Below are 27,125 nucleotides of genomic sequence, written 5' to 3'. Positions count from 1 at the left end.
ACCTTTATGTGGTCCAGTTGTTATTGTAGACCTACTCGATGTGGATTCCCTCGTAAAGTGTGTAATGCTATGCACCCATTGGGCACTAGAGCCCCCTGAACCGGCTCCCTCTCGCAACGTCTGATTGCGCCGTGTTTAACCGTTTGACTAGTCATGGGTCATTTTGTTCGTGTTCGTGCACACACGCCTTGCCCCCACACCGCAACAACATGTTCACTTCCTCCGAGCATGGCTCGCGCGAGAAATCATGTGCTGACGTCCATGTCACCGATCGTCCCTCATAACAAAACAACATGCCACTTGCAACATCGGTGATCAACGTTTTCGGGCTTGCATCGATGAGAAAATAAGTAGTGTGACCTTTGCATCATCGGGCTTGCTGCACCAACAATATGTGTTGCACTGATGGTGGTCTGATCAGTTTGTAGCAGCACGTCGTAACCGTGCCCCTGGACTTGGTTGCCTCACGCTAGACACATACTCCAAGACTCAAAAGGCAATCTTTGGCATGTTTATCCTTAGATGCATACCGACCTATGTGTAATCCTAGACGAAGTTAGCAAACCTCGTCTAGTTACGCCATGGGCCCCCTTCAAAGCGGTAGAGTTAGCAAACCTCCGTTGCCGTGTCTGGGTTGCGAATCTCCGTCGTCCACTTGCCCATGGTCGGTGCCTCATGCCGCCATACCTTGAGGGCGGCCGCAGCGGTAGTGGTACGATAGCGGTTGTGACATCTCCTATGATGGGCAAAAGCTCGAGAGGGGGGAGGGGATACGACGAGGAACTCACGGGCAGTGTGGCTCAACGAGAAAATCAGGGGCATCATGGCTTGGCGACGAGGCTGGGGACGTCAGCGGGGGTGAGGGAGGTGGCAGAGAGCTCGGGGTGACCAGAATTGGGCGTTCGCGGCCTGAGGTCGGTAAACGGCTTGAGGGTCATGGTGGACGGAATCGGGCAACGACAATGAACAATATTTTGGCCGGAGTAGCAAAAAATTAATAGTATGGTAGGAAGGACCTATATTTTGATCTGAGTAGCAAAATTTAGGTGGCTATAAAAAGAGTTGGTCCTCGTGCTATTGGATCTGCTTTTATTTAAGAAAAAAAGGTTAGAAGTCATTTTTTAGTCTGCTGCTGAAGATGTTGTGAGAAGGAAGCAAGGGAATGGTCGGTGTGTGGCCGCTCGTGTCATTGTGTGCGCAGCGTTGATGCGTCCTGTAGGAATGCAGCAAAAGTGAAAAAAAACAAGCATCTCAGTTTTATGTATTTCGTTTTATAATGAAGTCAAAGGTCTGAATAATCTTTGAGTTTGTACTCTAGTCTGAATCGAACCCTAAAGTCCAAATTCCTGAGACAGCCACCCTATACTTTTTTATCCGGATCTATCTCGGTTGATTTCTGCTAAATACTTATTTGTCCAACCGGGAAAAGGTCAACCCCAATCAGAATCGCACGCTTCTCTCACTGACCACAGAGCCTATGTGTCAATACGTATCAATGTTTATACAATCGAAGACAATGTTTCGATTCAGACTCGGAGTACGGATTTAAAGTTTATTTCTTTCAGACTTTTCTCTTGCTAAAATGCCGCAGGTCACATAGCTCTTTATACAATCGTTTTCTAGTCCGCTGTTGCTGATGCTCCGAGGAGGAATCAAGGGGAATGGCTCGGTGTGTGGCCATAACTTTGACTATCACCATCAAGCACTCAAATTCAAATCTCATACTCGCTCCGTTCCTAAATATAAGACCTTTTAAAGATTGTACTATAAACTACATACGGATGTACATAGACATGTTTTAGAGTATAAATTCACTTATTTTGTTTCGTATGTGGTCTTTTAGTGAAATCTTTAAAAGGTCTTATATTTTGAAAACGGAAAGAGTACTACTTTACAATACAATTCCACGGCGCCGTTTCGGTGTCCTTTTAATTGCGCGCGTTCAAACGCTCGTTCATTCAGAAGAAACAGAAACGCATACCATTCCACGGCACGGCGAGATTTGCCCGCGGTCGGTAGAGGGAAGACGACATCCGCCGCAGAATCGTGAAGATTTAAGGTGCTGCAACGACCAACGAGCTCGCGTTAGTCAGCCGCTCAGAATCACGGAACCACACCAAAATTCCTAGCCCGGCCATGGACTCATCATCTCCTTCGAGAACACTAATGGCCTCTCTCGTCATACTCATGGCGCTCGTCTCGCCCAACGCCGCCGCGCCGCCAACCCTCGGGGTCGGAGAGCAAGCGGGAGCGCTCCTGGCCTGGAGAGCCACCCTCGGCGGCCAAGGCCAGCGCGCCCTGCGATCCTGGGGAAACACGTCGGCGCTCTGCAGCTGGCGCGGCGTCAGGTGCGGCACGCGGGGCCGGCCGGCGGTCACCGGCATCCACCTGCGCGGGGCGCGGCTCGCAGGTACGCTCGGGCCCCTCGACCTCGCGGCCCTGAGGGGCCTGACGAGCCTCGACCTCTCGCGCAACAGGCTCGCCGGGACCATTCCTCCGAGCATCGCGGCCCTCGGGGAGCTCCATGCCCTGCTCCTGCAAGGCAACCAGATAAGCGGCTCCATCCCACCTTCTCTAGCAAACCTCGCGAGGCTGCGCCTCCTGATGCTCCATGACAACCGAATCTCCGGCGAAATACCGGGGCGGATAGGAGAAATGGGTAGCCTCGTCAGCCTGGACTTGTCAGGCAATCGGCTGTTTGGTACCATCCCTTGTGAAATAGGCCACCTAAATCACCTGGTCAGGTTGGATTTGTCTCGCAATAAGCTGTCAGGCCCAGTTTCCTTCTGTCCAGCTAACTCCACACTAAATCTATTAGTAAATCTGAACAGTCTATCATTGTCCCGGAATAACTTGGCAGGTCCCATTCCCAAAGATATTGTGAATTTGTTCAGCCTCCAACGCCTAGACATAAGCCAAAACATTTTTTCAGGCTCGATTCCGAGCGGTATAGATGGGCTCAACAAACTCACATTCCTGCATCTTTCAGATAATCGGCTTTCGGGACCAATTCCTAGGGAAATCGGAAAATTAACGAGGCTTAAGCAGCTTAACCTTAGTGCAAACCACCTTGAAGGCTATATTCCAACTAGTATAGGAAACCTAACACAGTTAACAACTCTAAATCTTTCGTCTAATGAGTTCGCCGGGCCCATCCCCAAAGAAATAAGGAATTTAGTGAACTTGGAGCGTTTGGGACTAGAACAGAACAAACTTACAGGGTCCATTCCAAACAATTTGGGGAATTTGACAAAACTCACCACTTTGGACCTTCACGATAACCAACTTTCTGGAAACATCCCTCGAGAGCTAGGATATTTAGTGAACTTGGAGGAATTGAACATTTACAACAACACACTAACCGGCTCTATCCCAAATAGCATAGGGAACTTGACTAAGCTCACTACTCTATACCTTTGTTATAACCAATTATCTGGGTCCATTCCACAAGAAATCGGAAACTTAAGAAATCTTGTTTGGTTGACGCTAAGTTCTAACAAACTCTCCGGTCCCTTGCCATCCGGCCTTTGTTCGGGAGTCCGGCTACAAAATTTCACCGCTTATAACAACATGTTGGTCGGACCCTTGCCAACAAGCTTGCTAAGATGCACAAGCCTGGTCAGACTTCGTCTTGAACGAAATCAGCTCCAAGGAGATATTTCTGAGATGGGGTTTTATCCGAATCTTGTCTACATAGATATCAGCTCAAACAAACTATTTGGTCAGCTATCTCATCGCTGGGGCGAGTGCCACGGGCTTTCCATGTTGCGTGCCTCAGAAAATGGTATCACTGGAGTCATACCACCAAGCATAGGGAAATTGTCTCAGCTGAGGATACTTGATGTTTCATCAAATAAACTCGAAGGACATATTCCTCCAGAAATTGGCAACATAATGACATTGTTCAATTTGAGCCTCGGGAACAACTTGCTCAAGGGAAGTATACCGCAGGAAATTGCATCTCTAAAAAATCTGGAGTATTTGGATTTATCTTCGAACAACCTAAGCGGGCAGTTAGGAGGATCAGTTGGGCAGTGCTTAAAGCTTCGCCTTCTGAATTTGAGCCATAATCAACTCAATGGTAGCATTCCTATGGAACTAGGGATGTTGGTAAACCTACAAGGATTGTTAGATTTGAGTGGCAATTCATTTAGTAGCATGATACCAACTCAGTTGGGTGATCTTAGCATGCTTGAAGCCTTGAATCTTTCACATAATGCATTAAGCGGCAGAATTCCGCCATCATTTCAACGCATGAACAGCCTCTTATACATGGACGTGTCTTATAACAAACTGGAAGGGCCAGTGCCACAAAGCAGGCTCTTCGAAGAAGCTCCAACCGAGTGGTTCATGCATAATGCACATTTATGCGGTGATGTGAAAAGTCTGCCCCCTTGTGATCACACTCCAAGTTATCGAAAAGGACGGAAGACTAGAGCTATTTTACTAGCTACAATACCTGCCACTGTGACTTTTATGTTCATTACTGCAGTAGCCATATGGCAATGTAAAAGGAAGAAATCCAAGGCTGAAAGCGGAAAGAGACTGGAACAGGTCAAGATGTTCGCCATCTGGAACTTTGACGGGGAAGATGTGTACAAGCAAATTATTGAGGCCACAAAAAGATTCAGCGATGCTCACTGCATTGGAACTGGAGGGAGTGGATCTGTCTATAGAGCCCAGTTACCAACAGGTGAAATATTTGCAGTAAAGAAGATTCATACGATGGAAGATGACAAGCTATTCCATCGTGAAATCGATGCTTTGATTCATATTCGGCATCGCAACATTGTGAAGTTATTTGGCTACTGCTCTGCTGCTCATCAGAGATTTCTTGTGTATGAATATATGGATAGGGGAAGCTTAGCAAAATCTTTGCAGAGCAAGGAAACTGCAATTGAATTGGATTGGACAAGAAGATTAAATATCACTAAGGATGTTGCAAATGCTCTGTCCTACATGCATCATGATTGCTTCGCACCGATAGTCCATAGAGATATAACTAGCAGCAACATTCTGCTTGATATGGATTTCAGTGCCTGTATATCAGATTTTGGTCTAGCAAAAGTACTAGATGGAGATGCATCAAACTGTACAAGGCTTGCTGGTACGAACGGATATCTTGCACCAGGTAAAATTATGTCGATCGGTTAAATCTTTGTGTTGTCATGTTTTCTCCATCTCGTAAACGTTTCGATGAGGTCATTATTTGGCGAATTTCTAATAAAACGTTGCAACAGACTAACAAGTTAGGTTTTATTTATCTATAACGACGAGGTCGGGCGGAATAAAAGATTTCATTATCTAAAAAACTAAATATCTATTAGTACTGACTACTGACCTTTCTTATTTTTTTTTAGAAAAGGAGGCGAAGCCCCGGCCTCTGCATCGAGGGATGCATACGGCCATATATTAAAAACGATCCCAAGACATCGAATAGTACAAAAAGTCTCCAAAAAAGTAAAAGAAAAAGAGCGAAAGATACACGGCGTCCAACTCGCCACAACCGGTGTGCGTAAAAATAAGCCTAGATGACTAACCACCTATCCTATTAATATGACGCCATCCAAACCGGTTGAAGATAACCTGAACTACCATCTCCCATCGGACACACCCAGTAACCAAAGGCTCCCTGGCTTCCAGAGGAGTGAGTAATGACCATGTGCGGATCAAGGCAGTAGCCATGAAAATGACCTGCAAAAAGTGAATATGTTGATGTTTGTTAAATACCAAGTCATTTCTACAGTTCCATGTAGCCCACAAAAGTGCAAATGATCCTACTCGGATAAGGCTAGCAGTTATATCATCGACCCCTCTTAACCACGTCCCAAATAACGTGTTTAAATTGTTGGGTGGCTTAATGTTGAAAGTAATAAGAAGTGTTCGCCATAGAAGTTTAGTCATAGGACAATCCAGAAAGAGGTGCTTAATTGTTTCATCGTTCTGACAAAAGCTGCATCTAGTATTACCTTTCCAGTTACGTTTTGCCAAATTATCCTTTGTTAGAATAACCCCCATGTGAACAAACCACATGAAGATCTTAATTCTAAGTGGAACTTTGACCTTCCAAATATGTAAGGACTTCGGGATAGGTACTGACCTTTCTTATGATCACTAGAAGTAATGTAGAACAGTTTACCATGCATTTATCTACAGTACACATTTTGTCTCTAATCTCTGCAATATACACATTAGCTGCATCAATCATTGAGCCCATATGTTTCACTAACTACTTGCTGTAACAATTTGTAATAATGGACATTGGCTGTGTACGCCTCTAGGGAAGATTCCAAGTGATTTCCATCTGTCTAAAAACACTAGCTACATTGATACATATGTAGTACCTTTTGCATCTGTACATACACATTCACACGAAGTTAACTTGTCAATATTGGCATAGCAGAGCTTGCATACTCAACAAGGGTGACAGAGAAGTGTGATGTCTATAGCTTTGGAGTGCTTGTGCTCGAGTTGTTCATGGGACATCATCCAGGTGATTTTCTTTCTTCCATGGCCAACAAAAGTACACCACTTGAGGATCTGTTGGACATCCGGCTCCCATTCCCTGAAACTGAGATCACAAGTGAAATATTCAAAGTGATCGCCTTTGCTGTTTGTTGCATAGAACCAAATCCATCACACCGTCCAACGATGCAACAAGCAATAAAGGTGTTCTCAACAACTGAAAGACCTGATGAACAGCTTGATTATCTGCAAATTCACATTGTAATCCCTTCCACCTGGTCGTGAATGTGTTCAAGGCATTTTTTCTTCATTTTAATTAGAGAATGTTTGCAATACATCATTTGTATGGTGTTTCATTTTTGCATGACTGCATGCCATGTACAGTTTATGTTGGTTGTAAGAAATTAAGAAAGAAAAATGTCACTCCCTCCGTTCACAAATATAAGATGTTTTGGATAGTTCAATATGGACAATATACGGACTCAAACGAGAGAATAAACTTACTAAAACGTCTCTATATACGTCCAATTCATAAAAAACTTAGAACACCTTATATTTGTGAACGGAGGGAGTACTAGTTAGGTTCTTGTAAATATTTCTATATCAGGGCTCTTGCTGTCTATCCTATGTGTGGTTCTTGAAGGATTTCTGAAGTATTATAATCCTTACGAGTTTTCTCTACATGCTTATTTTGAAACAAGGCAAAAGGCTTGCCATTTTCATTGAATAAGGAGAAGGTTTTTAGAGTCTAGGCCAGGGGCTGAATTACAAGGCTAACTCTCGTGGCATCATATTACAGAAATATTTCGCCCCAGCTATGCACCACAAAGAAGCTTCCTCTTTAATTTGAGCAACAAGAACACCCACCGGAACTGCGTTGTCACGGAACACACGTGCATATCTCTCTTTCCATATTTCCAAGAAATCAGTAGCATAAGAGAAACCATTGCCCTTTGGGGCCGAGAATCCCTGAAGCATTGACACACCACCACTCCCTGGCAGAAGCCAATCCTTTCCAGTCCGCCGGTACATCATTCAAATCAAGCCAAGACTTGATCATTCCCCACACACGGATGGTGTAGCGGCATTGGAAGAGAAGGTGTGCTGCCAACTCCGGGGTGTGCATGCAAAGAGGGCAAATGTTGCCATTTGGCCATCCTCTCCGCTGAAGCCGGTTACCTGTCCAGACTCTATAGTTGATGATCAACCAAGCAAAAAAAATTGCATTTTGGGGGGGGGGGGGGGGGGGGGCAGTTCTTCCACACTAACAGAGGCATGTCCGCGTCCAAGAAACTGAGCACTATAAGTTGACGCCGCTGAATATTGGCCATCATTGGTGAGCTTCCAAGTAATTGAGTCGGGCTCCTCAGTGTTGAGATCGACCAGCAAGAGTTTCCCCCAAAGGTTGATGAACTCATATATATGACTCACGATGAGATTTGCACCAATATCCACCTTGGAAACCCATAAGTTGTTATGCAAGGCCTTCTTCACGGTGCAGTTTTTTCTTGTAGAGAGGTCAAAGATCGTTGGTGCAATATATTTAGGTGTCATGCCATCCAGCCAGCCAAAGTCCCAAAACGTGGCTTGGAGACCATATCCAATTGACAACCTTGGTGGCAACGGCGACAATATCATTGTCTTTATCCACACAAGGGTTCCCAAGGCTGACCCAAGGCTTGGCCGGATCCATCCAAGCAGCCCACAACCAACGGAGGCGAAGGGCAACAACAATTTTTTTTCAAATTGAGAATGCCCAATCCGCCATGCACTTTGGATTTGCACACCTGCTCCCAGTTGATCTTGTATTTTCCACCCGTGACCTTGTTGCAACCCGCCTGTCGTGGGTATAAGTCTGACAGTAGATGTGTAGGGTACGAAAGGATGGGCAGAGCCTTAGCTACGGCGAGGTTGTATGAGTTCAGGCCCCTCTGCGGTGGAGGTAAAAGCCCTACGTCTCAGTGCTCTTGGGAGCTTGATGTCGAGTGGAATATGGATTACAGTGAAATGCCAATCCCTGCACCAGTGGGGAAGGCGGCTTATATAGAGTGCGCTGCCCTTCACAACGGTCCGGTGCGCAGGGGTGGAGTAGTGGCGAATAAATGCCTACGTTATAGGTAACGTATGCCTTAAATGGTAATAATGGTACATGAAAACGTATGACCGTTCCTCTCCAGGGAGGTTACGATATACAGAGTGGAATCCAGTCGGTAAGTTTGATATGCTCCGAGTGCTCGTCTCCGACTGGATGATGGAGGAAACGTCGCCGACTGGATGATGGGAAGTCCTTAATTCAGTCGGAACTGACTAAGGGCCTTGTCCCTTATGAAGGGTAGTCCTTGGGTAGGACATATAGGGCAGGCCTATGACCCTATCCTGGGACTATAACCCCATCATTAGTCCCCGAATGGATCGGGGTTGGAACGACGAAGCGATGCTTGGAATACGGATCCGACTGGTATGGATGCGACTTTGGCGTGGTTTGCCTCGATCCGTTTTATCCTCTTGACCAGTGATCCGAGTGGATATATCTGTGAAACGAACCGTCAGAGACCGAGTGCTTCCGCGGAATCTTTCGACGTGACCGGTCAACTGACAGCGGCGGATTTTCCGGGATCCTCAAATTTCGGTTGCCGCGCGCTCAGCGGGGATGATGACATCGTCATCGAGTAGTTTCTACCGCCTCGATTATCGCGCCTTCATCTCCTCCACTAATATCGCAGCAGCCGGTCGGGGGATAAGATTACGGGGCCACCTGTTAGTGACCTAGTCGGACGCTTATTTAAACCTCTCCAGCGAGGGTTTCTCGTTGTGCTCTCCTGATTACTCGCACTCGCCCCGCTTCTCCCGTAGCTCCCTGCGCACTCCAAGCCTTCTCCTTCCTCTCCTCCCCTACGGATCTGCAGCCTCCACCATGACGAAGGGGCAGACGAGCAAGCTCGAGTCGTAGAAGAAGAAGAAGAAGAAGGCGGCTCCTGCTCAGCGGCGCCAGCGGGCATTGCCGGCGGGTTGGATCCAGGGGGATTTCCTCCCCTCCACCATGACGACGGATGACCTGCTGGAGCTGGTGGAGCAAGGTATGATCGCCAACAAATCATGGAGGCTGCCGGCGGAGGGCGAGACGGAGCCGGCGCCCCAGGAGGGGGAGCGCGTCTTGCTGCTCAGTCACATGTACCGGGGCTTCTCTCTGCCTCCTCATCCCTTCTTCAGAGGTATCATGAACCACTTCGGGGCGCAGCTCCATCACTTTCCTCCCAACGCGATAGCTCATCTTTCTGCATTCGTCGTGCTTTGCGAGTGCTTTATCGGTTGTCCTCCCCACTGGGGGCTCTTTAAGTACATCTTCTCCGCTAGATCCCAAACCGTCAAAAAACTTAGCCAGTCGGACGACAAAACTCATATCCTCCAGCTCTGCGGGGGCTTAGGCTTGCAGAAGAAAAGCAAAAGTAGCTATCCCGCTCTTCAGTTGTCCGAGTCCGTTAAGAACTGGCAGTCGACTTGGTTCTATTGCCAGGACGTCGCCTATCCGAATGCTGCAACTGGGCTGCCGCCTTTTAGTCTAGACCGACCGGCTCCGCCCAGGCAGCTTGCGCTCACGAAGATGGAAAAGATCCAAATCCAACATCTGGTCGAAGCGCTGATAGATGTCGTCCGCAAGGGAGTCACCGGCAAGGATCTACTGGAGACTTTTCTGGGTCGGCACATCCAGCCTCTGCAAACTCGACACCACGCCATGTGGCACTACGCAGGGCCTGGGGACTCCACTCGGACTCATCCCGAATGCGTGACCGGGGAGGTCGTGACGGCGTGGGTTCGCGGCATCACAGGTGCCTGCGATAACCCCAGAGGAGCCCGGCGAGTGAAGCCCTTCCGCGCTGACAACCCTCCTCCGAATGAGGTGAGCATATCTTGCCGAGTGCTTATAATTCCCTTAGATTTGCCGCTTTTTCTTGCATCACCGTCTAACGTCTGATGTTGTCAACTGTATCTTGTGCAGGCGTGGACCAACTGGTATTCTCCCGTCTCGAACGGGAATCCGGCTGAGGAAGAGGAAGGCAGTGAGGAGGGCAGCGTGGACAGCGTCGAGTATGTCTCCGACACTGGGGAGATGGAGGAGGAGACCGAAGAGGAGGGGGGAGAAGTTGGGGAGCAGAGCTCGCCACCCCCACCACCAGAGCCTAAAACTAAGCGCCGTCACGAACCCGTGACTCCATCGGCTCCTCCAGCGGCCCCGAGTGCCTCGCCAGCTCCTCCCGTGGTTCCGAGTGCCTTGCCAGCTACTCCTGTGGCTCCGAGTGCTCGGAGCACAAAGAGGACCAGGGACGCTGCTGCCGAGCCCACGGACCAACCTTCCAAGGTGGCCAAACCGAGTGGATCCAAGCCTCGGAAAGCTTTGCCTCGGATGAGGATCGATGTTCCCGTTGCCTCAGCGTAAGTGTCTTGTTCTCCTATCTTCTTTCAGTATTTGATTGAACTCATGCTTATTGGTCGAGTGGATTTTACTCGACAGAGCTGCTACCTCCGCCACCTCTCTGCCACGCCAGGAAGATGATCCCATGGATACAGATAACGTTGCCACATCCCAGCAAGGTATGTTTTGTCGACTCCGAGAGTTTGCATTATGGTTTTGTGAATTCTGTCTTTAATCTTGCCCTTTTTCTGTGGTCTCATGTCGTTCAGTCGGGCTTCCTTCAGAGGTGATTCATCTGGAGGAGGATGACCAGAAGAGGTCCGGGCAAGCTTCGGTGCCTGTCCTTGAGGTTGTTCCATCTGCTACCGCTCCCGTCATGGACGTGCCGCCGACCGAGACGATGCCGTCGACTGAGACAGTGCTCCTCGCGGCTGAACAGACTGGAGCGGGACTTGGGATGCCCAAGGAGTCTCCTATCATGCCGGGTCCGTCGACCGTCCAGTACGACTCCCGACACCTCCCGGAAGATCAAGTGGGAGCCGCCAAGGAGGCTATGGTGCAGGTGGAGTTGATGGCGGGTGATGCCAAGAGGGCGTACGACTCCATCCCATCTTTGTACAAGAGAAGTTTGGAGCTCCGGGACGATATCCGAGTAAGTGTGCTAGTAAGTATTTGCTTTCCTCTTGTAACCCACTGGGGGTTGAAGCGATATACTCGGATACAGTAGGATTATTTTGCAGTGGGTTCACTCCGAGTGAACCCAGTGGGTGTAGTCCCCGAGACTTCTGTCGAGTGCTTGCACCGGCAGTTGTCTTTATATACATTTTCCTTGACTTGATATTATCAGAACTAATCTGTCCGAATGGTACCAGTGGAGGCACTCCGAGTGCACCCACTGGAAGTAGTCCCCGAGAGTAATTTTACTCAGGTCGGGTAGTAGTAGCCTCATAGGCTTGTTTTTGTTATGTAGCTCGATAGGGCGGACCTGTTCAAGCTTCATGCCAGTGGGGTCACTCTTAGTGAACCCACTGGGTGTAGTCCCCGAGACCGCTATCGACTGCTTGCGTCGGCAGGGGTCTGAAGAACTTTGAGCTTTTATTGTTTTCCTTGTTGAATGTGTCTGATCTTCTCTTCGCGCTGATTTGCAGAAGACTTGCTAAATGGGATCAGCGTACAATGCTCTGAAGGCTGAAAAGATTCAGCTTGCTGCGGAACTGGAGGCAGCTGTGAATGACTTAGCTGGTGTGAAGGGGGCACTTGCTGAACGAGAGAAATCTTTGGAGGAGTCCCGTGAGGCTAACAAGGCATTGGTGGACGAAATTGAGAAAATGGGCAAGCAAAGAACTGAGCTGATGGGTCAAATGAAGTTGATGAACAGTCGGTGCATATCGCAGGAGAAGTACGTCAGTGACTGGGCAAGGAAGATGATTGCGCTGCTCGATGGTAAGTTTTTTCCGAGTGCTTCTTGACTTTATATTTCATTCTGCGCTTACTTTCTGCTCGTCTTGTCTTTGCAGATTTTTGTATGGACGCTGAGGCTGAAGCGGCTGACGTTGAGCGGTCGGTTATTCCGAACATTCCACTCGGCAACGAAGCCAATCGAGACATGCTCCGAGCGCACATTCGCCTTGGCAGAGTGGGACCTTTCATCGGTCGCCTGAGAGAAGTCGTCGGCGAATCGACAAGGAGCTGTGGCCCGAAGACGAGTCCCGGCGGGAGATAGAAGGGTTGATGACTCGGCTGGAGGATGTCCCGAACCGCGTGCAGGCGTGGAAGAAGTCTGCCGCTCGCTGTGGTGCGGACGTGGCGCTATCGCTGGTCCGAGTGCACTGCAAGGAAGCTCGCGAAGAGAAGCTGAAGGCGTTGTAGGTCGCCAACAGCAAGAATCTTCGATTCGAAGATTTCATGGAGACCTTCCTTGAGACCGCCACTCGCATCGCAGACGGGATCGACCTTGACACTTTTGTGGAGCCTGCGAGTCCCGGTGCCAGTCCTGACGATGCTTGAAAAACTTTACCTCGGTATGCCGAGTGGTACCTGTATCAAACTTTGGCCACTGTTGTTGGCCGTCACATTCGTGGTTCGGTGTGGATAAGCTTGATCTACACCAAGCCGACTATCGTTGAACCAACTTTGAATTCGAATCGAATATTTGCTCTTCTTTGACCGAAATTTGTTTTGACACGATTTTGGCTCGTGGTTTCTGTTTGGCGTTTCTTGGTGAAGCCAATGGCAAACATGCGGAGCATGTAGTTGTCAGTTGTCTTCACAGCTGCATGAGCCTCAATGAGGGTCTGCTAAGCCTCCGAGTGGATCTCTAGGATACACTCGAAGGAAGCTTTTTTACTTAGGCGATTCGTGACCGCAGCTAAGTCTTCGAGTGCGACTATAAGATCGCACTCGGAGCGAGTTGCTACTCATGTAATTGTCAGTTGTCTTCTCATCTACATGAGCCTCAATGAGGGTCTACTAAGCCTCCGAGTGGATCTCTAGGATACACTCGAAGGAAGCTTTTTACTTAGGCGATTCTTGATCGCAGCTAAGCCCTCGAGTGTGACGTTTAGTGCGCACTCGGAGACAATTTTTGTACTTAGGCGATTTTGGATCACAGCTAAGTCCTCGAGTGCGACGTTTAGTGCACACTCGGAGAAAGTTTGTACTTAGGCGAGTCTGGATCGCAGCTAAGTCCCCGAGTGTGACGCTTAGTGCACACTCGGAGAAAGCTTGTACTTAGGTGATTCTGGATCGCAGCTAAGTCCCCGAGTGCGACGTTTAGTGTATACTCGGAGAAAGTTTGTGCTTAGGCGATTCTGGATCGCAGCTAAGTCCCCGAGTGCGATGCTTAGTGCACACTCGGAAAAAGTCTGTGCTTAGGCGACTCTGGATCGCAGCTAAGTCCCCGAGTGTGACGTTTAGTGCACACTCGGAGAAATTTTGTACTTAGGCGATTCTGGATCGCAGCTAAGTCCCCGAGTGTGACGTTTAGTGCACACTCGGAGAAAGTTTGTACTTAGGCGATTCTGGATCGCAGCTAAGTCCCCGAGTGTGACACTTAGTGCACACTCGGAGAAAGTCTGTACTTAGGCGATTCTGGATTGCAGCTAAGTCCCCGAGTGTGACGTTTAGTGCACACTCGGAGAAAGTTTGTACTTAGGCGATTCTGGATCGCAGCTAAGTCCCCGAGTGTGACGTTTAGTGCACACTCGGAGAAAGTTTGTACTTAGGCGATTCTGGATCACAGCTAAGTCCCCGAGTGTGACGCTTAGTGCACACTCGGAGAAAGTCTGTACTTAGGCGATTATGGATCGCAACTAAGTCCCCGAGTGTGACGTTTAGTGCACACTCGGAGAAAGTTTGTACTTAGGCGATTCTGGATCGCAGCTAAGTCCCCGAGTGTGACGCTTAGTGCACACTGGGAGAAAGTCTGTACTTAGGAGATTCTGGATCGCAGCTAAGTTTTTTTTGAGATCGGAGTCTGCCAACGCAGAAGAATTTTGAATCTGCAAAAATCAATCTGCTTTGTATTACTGCAATGATACTTGTTCTTTACATTGCCCCATTCGGCGGTCACGTGTAGAAGCGCTTCAGGAGATCTCCATTCCATGCTCGCGGCTCATCCGTTTCCCTGTCGAGGTTGTAGAGTCGATATGCTCTGTTGTTCAACACCTTGGAGATGATGAAGGGTCCTTCCCAAGCGGGGGCCAACTTGTGAGGTCTCTGCTGATCCACTCGGAGCACCAGGTCGCCTGCTTGGAATGTACGACTCCTGACTAGCCGCGCTTCGCCACAGATCTTGTTGATAAATGGTTGAGCGAGTCAGTGCTATCCCGCGCTCCTCTTCTAGAAGATCCACTCCGTCTTGCCTGGCTTGCTCTGCTTCGTCTTCGGAGAAGAGTTCGACTCGTGGAGCATTGTGAAGCAAGTCACTCGGAAGGACTGCCTCTGCTCCGTAAACGAGGAAGAACGAGGATCGCCCTGTAGATCTATTTGGAGTTGTGCGGAGGCCCCACAACACCTAAGGCAGCTCGGTGACCCATGCGCCGGCAGCATGTCCAACTTCCCGCAGGAGTCGAGGCTTCAACCCTTGAAGAATAAGTCCATTCGCCCGCTCTGCTTGCCCGTTTGTTTGGGGATGCGCCACAGATGCAAAATCCACTCAGATACCTTGGCCTGTACAGAAACCTTTGAATCTGTCCGAGTCAAAGTTTGTGCCATTGTCAGTGATTATGCTGTGCGGTACCCCGAATCTGGAGATGATGTCCCTGACAAACTTGATGGCCGTAAGGGCGTCGAGCTTCTTGATGAGCTTAGCTTCAATCCACTTGGTGAACTTGTCGACCGCCACCAACAGATGTGTGAATCCCCCTTGGCCTGTCCTGAATGGACCGACTGTATCTAATCCCCATACTGCAAACGGCCAAACAAGAGGGATTGTCTTCAGCGCAGATGTTGGCTTGTGGGACTTGTTCGAGCAGAACTGACAGCCTTCGCATCGATCGACCATATCCTTCGCCATTTCATTTGCCTGCAACCAGAAGAAACCAACTCTGAATGCTTTGGCGATGATTGCTCTTGAGGAGGCATGATGACCGCAGGTTCCCGAGTGAATTTCTTCCAGGATTAACTGTCCCTCCTCAGGGGAGATGCATCGTTGAAGGACGCCTGAAACACTTTCTTTGTACAACTGGCCATCAATGACGATGAACGACTTCGACCTGCGGACGATCTGTCTGGCTAGGACCTCATCTTCTGGTAATTCTCGCCTTAGGATGTACGCAATGAACGACACAGTCCAATCGGGGATGATAGCAAGAATCTCCATGATCAGATCAACCACAGCGGGGACCTCGACTTCAGTTGGATCTGTCGAGCTCTTTGGTTGTACTGGTTCCTCTGTGAAGGGATCTTCTTTAACTGAGGGAAGGTGTAGGTGCTCGAGGCAGACATCACTCGGGACTGGCCGCCGAGTGGATCCAAGTTTCGCCAACTCATCAGCTGCTTGGTTTTTCAGTCGCGGAACATGGTGGAGTTCCAGACCTTCAAAATTTTTCTCGAGCTTCCTCACTGCATTGCAGTATGTAGTCATGGTGGGGTTCCTTCGTCCCACTCCTTCATCACTTGATTAACCACCAAATCTGAATCGCCATAGACCATCAGGCGACGGACGCCGAGTGTGATGGCCATGCGCAATCCATAAAGGAGAGCTTCATACTCCGCCTCGTTGTTGGAGGAATCGAAATGTATCTGCAGCACATACTTGAGTTTGTCACCTTTTGGCGATATGATCACAACGCCAGCGCCGGAGCCATTCAACATCTTGGACCCATCGAAGAACATTGTCCAATGAGCCGAGTAGATGTGGGTCGGTTGCTGTTGTTCTACCCATTCTGCTATGAAGTCAGCCAGAGCTTGAGACTTTATAGCTTTCTTGGCCTCGAACTTTATGTCGCAGTATAACATCTCCATTGCCCACTTCGCCACTCGGCCTGATGCGTCCCGATTGTGGAGGATTTCCAACAACGGAGCATCAGAAACGACGGTCACCGAGTGGTCTTGGAAATAATGAGCCACCTTCTTCGCAGTCATGTAAATACCGTAAATAAGCTTTTGATAATGGGGATACCTCTGCTTGGAAGGAGTCAGGACTTCGGAGACATAATACACTGGCCGCTGAACCTTGTATGCCTTGCCTTCTTCTTCGCGTTCGACTGTGAGAACATTGCTGACGACTTGATTTGTAGCCACGATGTACAGAAGAAGGGGTTCTTTACTAAGCGGAGCAGTAAGAACCGGCTGGGTGGAAAGCAGGGCTTTGAGGTCGTCGAATGCAATTTGGGCTTCGTCTGTCCACTCGAAAGTATCTGATTTCTTCATGAGTCGGTACAGAGGTAGCGCTTTCTCGCCAAGTCGACTGATAAACCTGCTCAAAGCCGCTAGGCAACTTGTGAGCCTTTGAACATCGTGTATTCTGACCGGCCGCTCCATTCGGACGATGGTCCCGATCTTTTCGGGGTTGACATCGATCCCTCGTTCGGAAACGAAGAAACCGAGTAACTTTCCGCTGGGAACACCGAATGAACACTTGGCAGGGTTGAGCTTGATATCGTACCTACGAAGGTTGGCGAATGTTTCTGCCAAGTCAGTCAGCAGGTCGGAACCTTTGCGTGACTTGACTACAATATCATCCATATACGCTTCCACATTTCGACCGATCTGGTCAAGAAGGCATTTTTGGATCATGCGCATAAAAGTTGCTCCTGCATTCTTCAAACCGAATGGCATAGTGATGTAGCAGAAGCACCCGAATGGGGTGATGAAGGCTGTTTTTAATTCATCACGGCCATATAGACGGATCTGATGATAGCCCGAGTAGGCATCAAGGAATGACAAACGCTCGCAACCCGCAGTCGAATCGACAATTTGATCAATGCGGGGGAGCGGAAAATGGTCTTTCGGGCAGACCTTATTGAGATGCTTGAAGTCGATGCACATTCGGAGAGACTTGTCCTTCTTGGGCACCATAACAACATTGGCGAGCCACTCGGAGTGGTGTACCTCGTGAATGAAGTTGGCTGCCAAAAGTTTAGCCACTTCCTCTCCGATTGCCTTCCTCTTGTGCGCGGCGGACCGACGCAGGCGTTCTCAGACAGGTCGAGCAGAAGGATCCACGTGCAGTCGGTGCTCAGCCAATTCCCTGGGTACACCTCACATGTCAGCGGGCTTCCATGCGAAGATGTCCCAGTTCTCACGGAGGAACTGGATGAGCTCGGCTTCCTATTTTGGATTGAGGGTGGTGGAGATGTTCGTCGAGGCAGCGGTGTCGTCCGTCGGGTGGATGCTGACCTTCTTCGTGTCTCCCGCTGACTGGAACGCGGACTTTGAAGCTGGCTTCTTCGAACGCATCAAGTCAGCGGGGTCGGCTGTCTTCTTGTACTCGTCGAGCTCGAGGATAGCCATCTGCTGATCGGCGATCCTCGACCCCCGCTGCAGACACTCCTCGGCCCGCTGCCGATTGCCTGTGACAGTGATCACACCTTTGGGACCTAGCATCTTCAGCTCCAGGTACACGTAACATGGACGGGCCATGAAACGTGCATACGCCGGACGACCCAGAATTGCGTGGTATGCACTCTGGAAGTCCACCACCTCGAATGTCAGCTTTTCCTTGCGGAAGTTCTTGTCGGAGCCGAAAACGACGTCCAACGAGATCTGGCCGAGTGACTTGGCCTTTCGTCCAGGGACGACTCCGTGGAACTGCATGCTGCTCTCGCTAAGTTTGGACATCGGAATGCCCATCCCCTTGAGAGTGTCGGCGTACATGATGTTCAAGCCGCCGCCGCCGTCCATGAGGACTTTGCGCAGTCGGACTCCTTCCACCACCGGGTCGACGACCAGAGCCTGCCTCCCTGGGGTGGGCACATGTGCTGGATGATCCGACTGATCAAAGGTGATCTTAGTCTGAGACCATTTGAGGAACGTGGGGTTGGTTGGGGTGGCCATGTTCACCTCCCTGTTCACCAGCTTCAGACGACTCTTGCTTTCCACGTCAGCAAAAATCATCAGTGTTGCATGGACTTGGGGGAACGGATCCTCCTTGTCCTCATCATCTTGTTCGTTGTCCTTTTCACTCGGCTGACCTTCGCCGAACCCTTGGATCAGGAGGCGACATTGCCGAGTGGTATGCTTCGGGAATATGGCGTTGCCTTCTTCGTCCATCTTCGTGTGGATTGGACATGGCTGATCCAGGATGTGGTTTCCGCACTGCTTCTTCTTGGGGGTGAACTGAGCCTTCCCCTTGCCCTTGAACTTGGCATTGGTAACGGCTGCGGCCTCTGCCTGCGGAGAGGACGGAGCTTTCTGCTTCTGCTTCCGAGTGCTATTCCCATCTCCATCGGTGACTGCTTTATGCTTGCCGCTACGAATGCGGTCCTCTTCTTCGCCATTTTCATAGCGTGCCGCTATCTCCATCATCTTGCTCATGGAGATGTCGCCTGTCCGACCGAACTTCAGGTACAGATCTCTGTACCGCATGCCTGCCTTGAAGGCGCAGACTGCTTGGTGCTCTGTGACGTTCTCCACCGTGTGGTAGAGGGTTGTCCAACGCTGGATGAAATCGCGCAGGGGCTCATTCTGCTTCTGCACATAGTGCTGGAGCTCCACGAGACCAGCAGGGCGTTTGCAGGTGCCCTCGAAGGTCCTGATGAAGACTCGGGCCAGATCTGCCCAGCTGTAGATGCTTGAAGGAGCCAACTGGTTCAGCCACGCACGTGCCGAGCCGTTGAGCATCAGGGGGAGATGTTTCATGGCGACCTGGTCATCCCCACCATCGATCTGGACTGCCACTCGGTAGTCATCCAGCCATGTTTCCGGCTTGGATTCTCCTGTAAACTTGCTGATCCCCTTCGCCAATTGGAAGTTTAGACGGATGTCAGCCGAACGAAAGGCCCGACTGAAACACTCGGGGCCAGAGACGATGATCCTGCTTCCACTCGGACGGTTTCTATCGTGACCATCGCGGTGGGCTCGACTCCTGTCGACCTTCCTCTGGGCGATGTACCCTCTCGCGTCGGGCCTTGGATCAAAAGCGTCACCGACCGAACGCCAATCATCATGATGTCGGGGCCCGTAGGGCCCACCCCGCGGAGGGGTGCGTGAACGGCGACGATCTTCGGGATTCATGGAACGGCTGCCTCCTCTGTGTCGCTGATGAGAATCGGGGCTGAAAACTGACCGATACGTGTTCACGTGAACAGAACTGTTGTGGATCCTGTTGTGCGACTGGGAGACCGCCGAATTCTGCTGCTGCGCCGTGTGCAGTAGGGCACAGATCTGCTCGATCCCTCTGCCAGCCTCTGAATCAGTCGGTTGGAGGGAATCGGCTATCTTGGCGGCGGCAACCAGGTTGAGGATGGGTGTGCGGAACACCTCCATGTTGCTCTGACGAGTACGTCGACTGGCAGAACGGCGGGGCGGACGGCGAGCGCCGGATGACTCGCCGACCTCGTGCTCGTTCTGACCAGTTTGGCGGGGACTTTCATGGGAATTGGCCATTTGAACTTCGGCTGCAGGCCCGCGACCCAAGTACTCGGAAGGCAACTCAGTCGGGACTGAGTCCGAGCGCTGGGACGGCGGCGCAACCACAACCGACTCGAGGACCGCCACTTGAGAGGACGCGTTCTGGCGCGCTTGGGCGTGTCGCACCCAACGCTGGAGCCGCGGACGGCGAGACCGCTTGTTGCGGCGCGTGACGGGGGCGAAGGTCGACACCGGAGCCGACTGCTGGAGAAGAAGGATGCCGCGAGCGCTGGCACGGAAGTGCGTAGCCCCGCGACTGGGGAGTGCCTCGACATCGAGAGGCGCATCCCGAAGCCATGCCGAATCGTCGATGACGAAGGAGAGTGCGCCGAAGAGGATCTCATGACCCATGCACAAATCTCCACCGGATGACATGATGAAAAGATGTAGTCGCAAACTCGCCGGAAGTCGCTTAGACGCGTGCCCCACGGTGGGCGCCAACTGTCGTGGGTATAAGTTTGACAGTAGATGTGTAGGGTACGAAAGGATGGGCAGAGCCTTAGCTACGGCTAGGTTGTATGAGTTCAGGCCCCTCTGCGATGGAGGTAAAAGCCCTACGTCTCAGTGCTCTTGGGAGCTTGATGTCGAGTGGAATATGGATTACAGTGAAATGCCAATCCCTGCACCAGTGGGGAAGGGCGGCTTATATAGAGTGCGCTGCCCTTCACAACGGTCCGGTGCGCAGGGGTGGAGTAGTGGCGAATAAATGCCTACGTTACAGGTAACGTATGCCTTAAATGGTAATAATGGTACATGAAAACGTATGACCGTTCCTCTCCAGGGAGGTTACGATATACAGAGTGGAATCCAGTCGGTAAGTTTGATATGCTCCGAGTGCTCGTCTCCGACTGGATGATGGAGGAAACGTCGCCGACTGGATGATGGGAAGTCCTTAATTCAGTCGGAATTGACTAAGGGCCTTGTCCCTTATGAAGGGTAGTCCTTGGGTAGGACCTAAAGGGCAGGCCTATGACCCTACCCTGGGACTATAACCCCATCACCGCCCAAAGGTATGCATGCGGGATGGAGTCAATCTTCTTCATGACCTCAATAGGTAGGTTTAGCACCGTCAAGTAATATATGACGATTGCCGTGATGACCGACTTGATCAATACGACCCTTCCTAGCGACGCCACATGCTTGCCCATCCAAGGGGTAAGTTGTGCAACAATCTTATCCTCGAGGGGCTGAACATGAATTCTTTTTAGTCTCTTGGTCAACAACGGCAGTCCTAGATATTTCATTGGGAAGGAGGTGCGGTTGGCTGGGAAGGGGTGGAGTATATCATCAAGATCCAAGGCATCGCACCGAATGCGGCCAACAAGGCTTTTAGAGCAGTTCGTGGTCAGCCTCGAGACCTCCCCAAGCTTGCAAGAGTATCCGCAAAGAACACGACCTCATCTTTGATGGGTGCAAGGAAAACCGTCGCGTATCCGCATAAAGAGAGGCTCTGATTGGCATTGCATCACCACCAAGTGGGTGCAACTTTCCTTGGGCAGTGTCTTTCTTGAGAATGTAATGAAGTGGGTCGATGGCCAACACAAAGAGGAGGGGGGTAGTGGATCGTCTTGCCTCAAGCCCCTCCTATGATTGGGAATGCCAGGGATCTCATTGAGCAAGACTCGCGAAGAAGCCAATGATAGGAGAGTCGATGTCCATCCTTTGAAGCGTGGAGGAAATCCCAGGTGGCGGAGTAGGTTAAGAAGATAATCCCAGCGGACCGAATCAAATGCTTTCTTGATATCTAGCTTAAAGAGCAGCGCCAGGTTTTTTTGCGGTGAAAGCGCCTCGCTAGATTGCTCACATATGGGAATCTATCATGGATGCATCTTCGTTTGATGAAAGCACGTTGGTCCTGGAAAATATTGTCGTTCATGTGAGGGGCTAGCCAGCTGGACATCACTTTGGCAATAATCTTCGCGATGACATGAATGAGGCTGATAGGGCGAAAGTCGGAAATATCTTCAGCTCCATGTTTCTTCGGAACGAGGGCAACATCAGCGGAATTAAGCCAGTGGAAATGAGCAGTATGTAGATTGTAGAATTGGTAGATGGTCGACATGATATCTCCCTTGATTGTGTTCCAGCATGCTTTAAAGAAAGCACTAGTGAAGCCGACTGGCCCCGGGGCTTTGTCATTAGGCATAGCAAAAACCACAACCTTCACCTCCTCTTCCGTGATAGGCATGTCCAACTCCTGAAGGTCACAACCGGGAGTGGGAATGATACCCCAATTAATGTCAATGTTGCGAGAGGGACCCTTCTTAGCAATGTTTTAAAGTGATGATGGATCACATTCTCCTTCAGAATCTATTCCGTAATCCAACCACTGCTATGTTTGAGACGGTTGATACGTCTCTAACGTATCTATAATTTTTTATGATTCCATGCTATTATCATGTCAACTTTGGATGTTTTATATGCATGAATATGCTATTTATGGGACTAACCTATTAACTCAGTACCAAGTGTCAGTTTCTGTTTTTCCATGTTTTTGACCTTTTTCACAGAAGAATATTAAACGGAGTCCGAACGGAATAAAACCCGCGGGATGATTTTTTTCCATAACAGAAGATACACAGACAGGCCCAGGCCCATGGGTGTGCAACCTGTGCATCCGCACAGGGCCCCCAGTTTTGAGGGCCCCCAGATTTTTTAAACAAAGTATATGGCTTATAGCCCATTTTCTTGTAGAAGGCCCAACTTGGTAGCACGCAGCCCATCAAATGGATCCATCGCTGGATCCTCTCTCTAGCCCACAACAGATCAATCTAGTGCTGGCCCAAGAAGCGCAGTGTGTGGGCACCGGCATACATGCAGCCGCCGCCGCGCACACGCTACATGTCCAGCACACAAGTACGATCCCCCGCCCCACGCGCCGCTCCATCCGAAGAGGACCTGTTGTGCGAAGCCACCGGGAACGTCGGGGACCTAGCCTGATTCACCGCGTTGTCTTTCCTCTAGGGCTGGTGGTGCCGCCCACGAGTCTAGGACATCGTCAAGCTCGATCTACATCATGGCGCAGCTTAAGTCCTGGAAGCCAAACGCCAGGCCACTTGGATCCCCTCCTCCCGGTGAGCTCATTCTTGACACTGATAAAGTCTTGTTGATGTGATGTTGTCCATAATCCCCGCTATTTTTCTGTCAGAATTTCATTCATCTTGCTATATGCAAATTTCAGTGTATGTGATGTCCCAATTTCAGTATTTTGTTGTACAAAATTTAGTGTTGGTGTTGTCCAATATTCACTGTATAGGCTCTCTAAGTTTTATTTTATACATTCTCTAAATTTCTGTGTACTTCCTCTGCTATTTGACTGTCATTTATCAAATGTCTTGCCGCCTTTTATCAAAGTGCACAAGAGTTGGATATAACCCTCAGTTCTTTTTTTTCCTCGGCCCGCACGAGCTGGCCTTATTGTTTCAAGGATGAACTTGCCGATATAATAATCTATGGGAACAAAATGTATCAAGTGTGTATTATTTTCACTAAAACACTACTACATATGGTTTGGAATTTACACCTTTTATGTGATCTTCTTTAGATTACTCCGCTAAAGAAAAGTGTAGCTCGATCAGCAGAAGATAGGCCTCATTTTAGAATTTGCACAGGGCCTTGAATTTTGTCGGCCCGACCCTGTACATAGGGGACTTGAGAACCAAGGCAAGAGACCTTGTGGGAGGTCACAAGCCCCCTAGCCACGGCCTAGGGGGCGCGCCTAGCAGGCTTGTGGGCCCCACGTGGCTCCTTTGCCCTAAATCTTCCGCCTATAAATTCTCAAAAATCCCGAAACCAAAGAAGAGAGCCATGAAAGTACTTTTCCGCCGCCGCAAGCTTCTGTCTTCGCAAGATCCCATCTGGGGACCGTTCTGGTGCCCTGCCGGAGGGGGATTTGTACATGGAGGGCTTCTTCATCAACACCATTGCCTCTCCGATGATGCATGAGTAGTTCACCACAGACCTTCGGGTCCATAGCTAGTAGCTAGATGGCTTCTTCTCTCTCTTGGATCTTCAATACAAAGTTCTCCATGATCTTCATGGAGATCTATCCGATGTAACTTTCTTTTGCGGTGTGTTTGTCGAGATCCGATGAATTGTGGATTTATGATCAAATTATCTATGAATATTATTTGAGTCTCCTCAGATCTCTTATATGCATGATTTCATATCCTTGTAATTCTCTTTGAGTTATGGGTTTTGTTTGGCCAACTTGATCTATAATTCTTGCAATGGGAGAAGTGCTTGGTTTTGGGTTCATACCGTGCGGTGTCCTCACCCAGTGACAGAAAGGGTAGCGAGGCACGCACCATGTTGTTGCCATCAAGGGTAAAAAGATGGGGTTTATATGATATTGCATGAATTTATCCCTCTACATCATGTCATCTTGCTTAAGGCGTTACTCCGTTTGTTATGAACTTAATACACTAGATGCATGCTAGATAGCGGTCGATGTGTGGAGTAATACTAGTAGATGCAGACAATATCAGTCTACTTGTCTCGGACGTGATGCCTATATGTATGATCATTGTCTTAGATATCGTCATGAATTTGCGCGATTCTATCATTTGCTCGACAGTAATTCGTTCACCCACCATAATACTTGCTATCATGAGAGAAGCCTCTAGTGAACACTATGGCCCCCGGGTCTACTTCACATCATATATTCAGATCTACAAAATTACTTTGTTGCACTTTTCACCTTCAGATCTCACCTTGCAAATAATAGTGAAGGGATTGGCAACCCCTTTTTCGCGTTGGGTGCATGTTTGTTTGTTTTTGCGAAGGTACATTGGTGCCTCATCTTGATACTCCTACTGGATTGATACCTTGGTTCTCAAACTGACGGAAGTACTTATCGCTACTGTGCTGCATCACCCTTTCCTCTTCAAGGGAAAAACCAACGCAAGCTCAAGAGGTAGCAAGAAGGATTTCTGACGCCGTTGCCGGGGAGTATTCAAGTGAAGCATACCAAGTAACTATCGCAAACTCATCTCAAGCATTTACATTATTTTCCTTTTGCCTCTCGTTTTCCTCTCCCCCACTTCTGAAAAAAACAAAAATTACAAAAATATTTGCCTTTTTCGTTCGCCCTTTCTTTCGCTTGCTTTCTGTTTGCTTGTGTTGCCATGTGCCTTCTATTTGGTTGCATCTCCGCTTGCTAAAAATCTATTGATATGGATCCTCATCCACTTGCTAATCTTTTCAAGAGATCCAATTATGTTGAACCAATTGCTAGTGAGTTTTGTGCACTAGATTATCTTTATGAAGTTTTGCTTGATATGCGTGAATCTGAAAATTGTGATGAAGAAATTTATGAAGTGATTCACGAGGGCTCCTTGAATGAAAAGCATGATTGCAATTGTTTCACTATAAATTCTATTAATGACAATCATGTTAAAAATATGCAAAACCCTAAGCTTGGGGATGCTAGTTTTGCTATGTCCACTACTTGTTGCAATGATCATGATTGGGTGATGATTTTTCTTACGATCTTGATTTTTTTAAACCTCATGATGAATATGATATTGATAATAATGTTTGCAATAAGATTGAAAGTGGGTTTGGAGAAGTCATGACTTTAGTTGATGATAATCCCACTATTTTTGAAGAGCGTCAACTTTGCATGCATGTGATCATGAAAAGAATATCCTATGTGATAGTTATATTGTTGAATTTGAATATGATCCCACATGTAATTATTATGAGAGAGGAAAATATGGTTGTAGAAATTTTCATATCACTAAATCACCTCTCGTTACGTTGAGATTGTTATTGTCTCTTTCCTGTTCCTTGCATATGGTAGCTATTGGTTGTCTTGATAATTTGTTTTCCTTTAAAATGCCTATGCATAGGAAGTATGTTAGACTTAGATATGTTTGTCACATGTTTCATGATGCTCTCTTTGTGTCCGATTGTTATCTTTTATGTGAGCATCATTGAATTATCAATGCCTAGCTAAAAGGCTTTAAAGAAAAGCGCTTGTTGGGAGGCAACTCAATAAATAAATTTATTTTTTCTTTTCACTTTCTGTTTTGTTGTGTCCACACCATCATAATTCTGTTATGATTGTGTTTCTTTATGTTTTAGTTAGTGTTTGTGCCAAGTAGAACCTTTATGATTAGTTTTGGTGATAGTTGTTTGATCATGCTGAAAAAGACAAAAACTTTATGCTCATGAAATTATTTTTAATTCCTATCCATAAAGAGCTTTTGAGTTGATTCTTTTTGCTGCTGATTGATATGCGAATTTCCCTAATTGTCATAATTTTTCAGAATTTTTGGGATACTAGAGGTATACGAAGTATACAGATTGCTACAGGCTGGTCTGTTTTTGACAAATTCTGTTTTTGTTGTGTTGATTACTTATTTTGATGAAACTATGGTTAGTATCGGGGGATACGAGCCATGGAAAAGTGAAAATACGGTAATATAACATCAATCTAAATGGAAATCAAGTTTATTACAGTACCTAATGAGTTGGTGGTTTGTTTTCTTATGCTAATGATATCACAAATTTCTGTTTATGTTTTGTGTTGTGAAGTTTTCAAGTTTTGGGTGATGTTCTTATGGACATCGGAATAAAGAGTGGAAAGAGCTTAAGCTTGGGGATGCCCAAGACATCCCAAGCCAAATTCAAGGACACCAAAAATCCTAAGCTTGGGGATGCCCCGGGAAGGCATCCCCTCTTTCGTCTTCAATCCATCGGTAACGTTACTTGGAGCTATATTTTTATTCACCACATGATATGTGTTTTCTTGGAGCATCGTGTATTATAGGAGTCTTTGCTTTTTGTTTTGTCACAATCATCCTTTCTACGCACCTTTTTTAGAGGGACATGCACTCATCGTGAATTTGTTAGAATACTCAATGAGCTTCACTTATATCTTTTGAGTTAGGCAATTTAGCTCGCATGTGCTTCACTTATATCTTTTGACCTAGATAATTTTGCTCTAGTGCTTCACTTAAATCTTTGTAGAGCACGGCGGTGTCATATTTTGTAGAAATAATAACTCTCGATCTTCACTTATATCATTTTGAGAGTGCTCTCTCTAAGTAACTTGGTAATTGGCGTGTGCTATGAAATTAGTCCTAAAGATGATAGGCATCCAAAGAGGATATAATAAAAACTTCCATATTCATGTACATTGATTAGTAAGCAAAGTTTGATTCCTCAC

At 48.3% G+C, this 27,125-nt stretch overlaps 1 protein-coding gene and 1 long non-coding RNA gene across 2 annotated transcripts; one reads left to right on the top strand and one right to left on the bottom strand.

The window, feature by feature from the left end:
* The first annotated feature begins 1,798 nt into the window (after window positions 1-1,798).
* LOC123396675 (probable leucine-rich repeat receptor-like protein kinase At1g35710) lies at window positions 1,799-6,750 on the top strand. Its single transcript, XM_045091544.1, has 2 exons — window positions 1,799-5,131; window positions 6,404-6,750. Exons 1-2 carry the CDS (start codon window positions 2,137-2,139, stop codon window positions 6,748-6,750), a joined length of 3,342 nt encoding a protein of 1,113 aa, XP_044947479.1. The 5' UTR covers window positions 1,799-2,136.
* Window positions 5,306-6,153, bottom strand: LOC123398923. Its single transcript, XR_006610287.1, has 2 exons — window positions 6,101-6,153; window positions 5,306-5,341 (listed from the first exon to the last, which is right to left on the bottom strand). It is a non-coding gene; the product is annotated as an uncharacterized LOC123398923 (long non-coding RNA).
* Window positions 6,751-27,125: the final 20,375 nt, after the last annotated feature.

The sequence above is a fragment of the Hordeum vulgare genome, chromosome 5H (assembly GCF_904849725.1).
Source record: "Hordeum vulgare subsp. vulgare chromosome 5H, MorexV3_pseudomolecules_assembly, whole genome shotgun sequence".
In the NCBI taxonomy this organism is placed as follows: domain Eukaryota; kingdom Viridiplantae; phylum Streptophyta; class Magnoliopsida; order Poales; family Poaceae; genus Hordeum; species Hordeum vulgare.
The sequence above is the reverse complement of the archived record's forward strand: the minus strand, read 5'-3'. Positions and strand labels throughout refer to the sequence as shown.

Bases quoted from the DNA above. Each gene is read 5' to 3' on its own strand.
- LOC123396675 (XM_045091544.1), top strand. From the start codon at position 2,137: ATGGACTCATCATCTCCTTCGAGAACACTAATGGCCTCTCTCGTCATA. The intron at 5,132-6,403 runs GTAAAATTATGT...TTGGCATAGCAG, and splicing joins GAACGGATATCTTGCACCAG to AGCTTGCATACTCAACAAGG.